Raw genomic sequence first — 6,704 nt, forward strand, 5'->3', positions numbered from 1 at the left:
TTTGGAAATTTATGAAACACAGATAGCTTTAAAGGAATCAGATGTTTAGCACAAAATTTTTTTTGTAGTAGTAAATTACATAATTGGCATAGATTTTATGATTACTCTTGTTGTTATTAAAGGAGTCTTATCAACATATTTTGAGAAATGTTATTTCTCACTTTATTTTTTTATTTTATTGATTTCAGAGAGAGAGAGAGGAAGGGTGAGGGAGAGAGATAGAAATATCAATGATGAGAGAGAATCATAGATTGGTTGCCTCCTGCACGCCCCCTACTGGGGATCGAGCCCACAACCCGGGATATGCCCTGATTGGGAATTGAACCATGACCTCCTGGTTCATGGGTCAATGCTCAACCACTGAGCCACAAAAGCTGGGCTATTTTTCAATTTTAAGATAATTTCAACATGAAAATTTGGAAATAAACCAGTCAGAGCAAGACAAATATCATATGATCTTGCTTGTATGTGGAAACTAGTAAACACAATAAAATGAATAAAATATAAACAGAGACCGGGCAAGGGGGAAAGTGGAGGACATCTGTAATACTCTCAATAATAAAGACCTTAAAAAAAGAGAAAAAAGTGAGTAATGCACATATAAAAATTTGTTAAATATAAGATAAATACTAACAATATCATACATTTGTGTATGTATAGGCACAGTGGTATTACAAACATTACATCATTTAATCTTCAGAATCATATAAGTTAGGTGCTGTCAGTGCCTACCTCATTTTACAAATGAAAAAAATGGGTATACTGTCCAATACCATAGCTATTAGCTACAAGTGGAAATTAAAATTAATTTAAATAAAATAAAAAATTTAGTTTTTCAGTAACACTAGCCACATTTCAAATGCTCAACAGCTAGTGGATATCATACTGTACAGCATAGATGTGATATGTTTTTATCATTACACAAAGTTCTATTGAACAACGGTTTAGAGCCGTGGTTGGTAAACCGCGGCTCGCGAGCCACATGCGACTCTTTGGCCTCTTGAGTGTGGCTCTTCCACAAAATACCACGTGCAGGCGCGCATGTACAGTGTGATTGAAACTTCGTGGCCCATATGCAGAAGTCGGTATTTTGTGAAAGAGCCAGTATTTTGTGGAAGAGACACACTCAAGGGGCCAAAGAGCCGCATGTGGCTTGAGAGCCTCGGTTTGCCGAGCTGCAGTTTGCCGACCACTGGGAGAGTTCAGTTGACTTGTTCCAATTTAAAACTAAGTACTGGAGTTGAGCTCATGTAATTTACTTCTCCTTTAAAATCTGTTTTCTTTTAACTTCATTATGAAATATTTTGAAATAAGAGAGAAAATATAACCCAACATATCCATTGCGCTTATCACAATTATCAATTTACTTAAGCCCTACTTTTAACCATTTTTCTACATTATTTTTTGGCTTTTCTTCTTTAATTATACTAATCAATGAAAAATTATCCCTTATTCAGAATAGAACATAAGGAGGCAGTATAACATAATGATTAAGACTATAGAATTAGAAAGCAGACAGATCCGGATTCAAATTTTGGCCCTACAACAAAGTTGTTCTGTTCTTGGAAGAAAAGTTGCTTCATTTTCCTAGGGCTGAATTTGCTCATCTTTATAATTTTCTCCTACAGCCATCTATTATTTTTCTCTATAGTCAACATTTTCAACTATTTTAATTCTTAAATTTTTATCTAAGATAAAAATTCAAATAAAATTATTTGAATGTAATTGTGAAAGAGGCAATATTTTTTCCACAGGCCTTTTATATATCCTCCTCCAAGATTACAAAGGTAAAATGACTCAATACAAAATTTCAACTATAACAGAAACATAATATAGGAAGAAAAAATGTTATTAGGGGTTCTTTTCTCAATTTCCCTAAGATAACCAGGTACTCTGTAAATGATAAAACAGAATCTATTGCCCCAAGTAGCTATTTATAGAATAATTGTTTAATTAATTTGATTTATTAATGCTGGCTTATATATATTCTAAATATAATTTTAACTAAGTTTAATCTAGAAAGAAATTATTTATGTTGATGTTTAAAGCATAAATGTGATTTTAAACTATTTAATTAAATCATCAAAAATTATATCAGGAGTAAAGTTCTGGGCCAATTATTTTGGTTGGGGTAGAAACAAGAGAAGATAATTATGTGATTCAACAACAACAACAAAACACTCATCCTTTGGAGTTAATAACCCAGAGTTTTATATTTTTGGTTATATAAAACCAAACTTAGGAAACCTGGATTTAAAAACTATTTTCTCCTTACTGTTTTCCAATTCCTTAATTTAACAATTTCCATCTTATTCTCTACTTTAATATTTATTAATAGGTTAATAATTTGCATACTAGAATAATTTATTCTAATAAGCTTAAAATCTAACAACAGGTCAATTAGCCAACCATTCACAAATTAAAACCTTTTTCTTTATGTATAGCATCATTCTTTTATTGCAATTTAAAAAGACTAAAATGATCATATAGATGAACATGTAAAAAATTTGGGTAATTATTAAATGGAACAAGTCTTTTGGATAAGGTGTTATATAAGAAAATAACTTCAATATAAGGAAGTGAAATAATTTTATGTACATTTAGGTAATTCATGGGTTACTTAAAGATTCAGAGGAAAAAAGGCCTAAAAATTCCTTGGCAAAGTCAACAGGAATCTAAGTAAATGTATACATTTTATGTTTAAAAAGTAATTTTGACTTCATAAATGGCATCTGGTTGTGTTCCCCTTCTCTCTTTGGTCAATCCAATAGAGACAGTATCTAGGGATCGAGGACCGGATAGTTGTCATGCTAGTAAAGTGCTTTGTTAAATGTGTAGCATTGTTATGTCAGGCTAAAACTTCTGACCATAAAGTGGAATATGAACACCTAACGTGATGTGACCTAGTTTTTTAAATAGAAATTTAATACTCATTACATTTTAAGACCACTATCATTAGTTATTTTTTCTCCATAATATACAAACCAAATTCCTCTATAGCAGTATTATGTTATTACTCAAATAAAAGATTTGTAGATGATTTACCTGACATCTTTCTCAAGCCGTGTAATACACTCCTTTAGTGAATCAATCTTAGAATCTCTCTGACGCACCGATTCAATTAGATATCTGTAAGGTTGTTGAGCTTGATTTAACAGAGAGTTGGCCCTGTCAAGCTAAAGAAAAACAGATTTCATTAAAACCTAGAAAATGTTACAAGAAACTAAAAGTATTCAAAATGCTCTAGCACAGATACAGTATACCTACTCTCCCTTATAATAATTACTCTGAAAAGCTTTCCCTGTGTAAATTGGAAAGTTTAAAAAATTAATCAATATAGCTATTCTCAACAACAATACTATGTAAAAGGAAAGAAAAATTTAAATAAAATATAAAATATTATTTCCAACTTTGGGGAAGGGCTAACTATATTTTCTTACCATCTGTCAGTCTGAGAAGCTATGTGATGCAAAATTTCTCTTTTTTTAATGAATAGCCACTGGCTACAAAGGAAAATATTTTATTTGAGCTTTATTTATTTATTATAATTTATATCTTTACCTTTTTCTTCTTCTTTTTAAAATATATTTTATTGATTTTTTTAGAGAGGAAGGGAGAGGGATAGAAACATCGATGAGAGAGAGAAACATCGATCAGCTGCCTCCTGCACACCCCCTACTGGGGATGTGCCCGAAACCAAGGTACATGCCCTTGACCGGAATCGAACTTGGGACCTTTCAGTCTGCAGGCCGATGCTCTATCCACTGAGCCAAACCGGTTACGGCTTGAGCTTTATTTTTATTCAAAATAATATAATCACAAAATTTAGTAATTTTTCCAAGCCTTCATATTTCCTTCATCTCTATTTGTAAAATAGATAACTTATGTACCTAAATCACTATGTATAATTAACATTTTAAAAAACTATGGTTAAAACATTAACAAAATTTATCATTTTAACCATTTCATTAAGCATATTCACACTGTTGTGTAACCATTGTTAGTATCTATTTCCAGAACATTTTCATCAGCTCCAAAAGAAACTCTGTTCCCATGAAGCCAAAACATTCCCTCCCACCCAGTTCCCAGAAACCTCTATTCTACTTTGTGTCTTTGTGAACTTGTCTACTCTAGGTACCTCTTATAAGTAAAATCACATAATATTTGATATTTTATATCTCCTTATTTCACTTAATGTAATGTTTTCAAGGTTCATCTATGTTGTACCATGTATCAGAATTGTATTCCCTTTTATGGTTAAACTAGAGAGCCGACGCATGAAATTTGTGCACAGGTATAGTCCCTAGGCATGGCGCGTGATCAGGGCCATCTTCCCGGGCTGCCGGCAGCCAGCCCCCTGCCACCACCCACCCCTGGTTCCCCGTTCGCCATCGGGCAATCAGAGGTTGCCAGTTGGAGGGAGGGACTGAGAGGTTGGCCGTTCCTGCCCGCTCACTGGCCCTGCCCCCCGCCGCCAGTTGCCCTCTGTGTGTGGGGCAACTGGCGAGGTGGGGGCCTTGGCCTGGTGCTGTCCACATCCACCACCACCCACCCCAGGTTTCCCATTCCTCATCTGGGCCTGTGGGCTGGGGGCAGCTCCTGTGTTGAGTATTTGCCCCCTGGAGGTCAGTGTGTATCATAGTGACCAGTCGTTCCACTGTTCGGTCAATTTGGATATTACCCTTCTATTAGCCTATCTAATAAAGAGGGAATATGCAAACTGATTGTCACACCATCACAAAGATGGCGGTGCCCAGTCCCCTCAGCCCTGTCAGAGTCCCCCAGCCCTTTCAGGCCCTCCAGCGGGTAGGGGGTAGCAGGCCCAAGGTGCAGGCAAGCCTTGGATATCAACAGCCCAGCTGCCTAGGGCCAGCCCAAGGCATAGGCAAGCCTCGGATGTCGGCTGCCCAGTTGACACCTGAGGCGCAGGCAAGCCTCAGATGTCAGTGCCCAGCCAACTAGGGCCGGCCCGAGGCACAGGTAAGCCTTGGATGTTGGTGCCCAGCCACCCAGCGCTGCCCGAGGCTCAGGTAACCAGGGCCGGCAGAGGCTTGTGCTGCCAGCAGTGGCAGCAGCAGAGATATGATGGGGGCATTGCCTTCCCCTGAACGCCAGGTCATCTCCCGCCCCTTGAGGGCTCCCGGATTGTGAGGGGGGCAGGTCGGGCTGAGGGAACCCCTGCAGTGCATGAATTTTCATGCATCGGGCTTTTAGTATAGGATAATATTCCATTGCATGTTTATATAGCACATTTTCTTTATTCATTTATCTACTGATGGATATTTCAATTGTTTCCACTTTCTGGATATTGTGACTAATGCTGCTATGAACAGTGGTATATAAGTATCTGTTTGAGTACCTATCTTCAATTCCTTTGGATCTAGGTAGGAGTGAAGTGGAATTGCTGGGTCATATGGTAATTCTATATTTAACTTTTTCAGGAACTGCCAATTGTTTTCCACAGTGGATGCATCCTACCAACAATGTGCTTGGTTCCGATTTCTTGACTTCCTTGCCGAAATTGCTATTTGATGTGCTTATTGGCTATTTGTATGTCCTCTTTGGAGAAATATCTTTTGCTCATTTTTTGAGTAGGTTTTTTTTTTTGAGTTGTAGGTTTTCTTTATATATTCTGGATATTGAGTCCTTATAAGATATATTATTTGCAAATATTTCTCTGTTTCTGCGATGTCTTTTTCACTGTTTTTCTTTTGGTGCTTGTACTTTTGGTGTCATTTAAAAGAAACAACTGCCAAATCCAAGGTCATGAAGATTTTCCCCTATGTTTTCTTGTATGGGTTTTATATCCTTAGCTCTGATATTTAGGTCTTCAGTTCATTTTGACTTAATTTTTATATACAGTATGCAATATGGTTCCAATTTCATTCTTTTACATGTAGATATGCAGTTTTACCAGCATCATTTGTTGACAAGACTATCTTTTCTCCATTGAATGGTCTTGGCAACCTTGTGGAGAAACTACTAACCATGTATAAGGGTTTATTTCTGGGCTCTCTATGCTATTCCATCAGTCTATGTCAGTGATGGCGAACCTATGACACGTGTGTCAGAGGTGACACACGAACTCATTTTTTTGGTTGATTTTTCTTTGTTAAATGGCACTTAAATATATAAAATAAATATCAAAATATAAATCTTTGTTTTACTATGGTTGCAAATATCAATATTTGTGACATGGCACCAGAGTTAAGTTAGGGTTTTTCAAAATGCTAACATGCCGAGCTCAAAAGGTTCGTCATCAAAAAAAAAAAAGAAAAAGAAAAAGAAAAAGAAAAAGGAAGATAAAAAAGAAAAAAAAAAGAAAAAGGCATAGGTAAACACCGGAAATTGCTGCCTCACACAACCACTTCAAAAATACAACTAAAAGACAAATTGGACATCATACAGAACCACAGGAAGGCTGGCTGAGTGGAAATTCTACAACTAGAAGGAAAGAGAAAAGCACTGAGACTCAGAGGAGGTGCGGAAGTAAAGTGCAGAGGTGCGGAGGCGCACGCCAAAAGGGCTGGCAGCTGAGGACGAGGCACAAGTGGAGAGGGCTGGAGGCTGAGGACGCGGTTGTCTTTTTCAACCTGGAAGGAGTCTCAAGCTCCTGACTGCTCTGAACTCCAGTTCTGGGTGAGTCTCTGGGGACCCAAACTCATACGGGGAGAAACTGGACTGTCTGGACTTGGGAAGGAATC

General features: G+C 37.1%; 1 protein-coding gene across 2 annotated transcripts in view; it reads right to left on the bottom strand.

Moving 5' to 3' along the window:
* Positions 1-6,704, bottom strand: part of PIBF1 (progesterone immunomodulatory binding factor 1) — a 221,843-nt gene that overhangs the window by 39,054 nt on the left and 176,085 nt on the right. For both annotated transcript variants that reach the window (XM_006753739.2, XM_015564807.1), the window contains exon 15: positions 3,046-3,176. In XM_006753739.2, coding sequence (XP_006753802.1) covers positions 3,046-3,176 — 131 coding nt within the window. The remainder of the gene's footprint in view (positions 1-3,045; positions 3,177-6,704) is intronic.

Source organism: Myotis davidii, unplaced genomic scaffold (genome assembly GCF_000327345.1).
Source record: "Myotis davidii unplaced genomic scaffold, ASM32734v1 scaffold10, whole genome shotgun sequence".
In the NCBI taxonomy this organism is placed as follows: Eukaryota; Metazoa; Chordata; class Mammalia; order Chiroptera; family Vespertilionidae; genus Myotis; species Myotis davidii.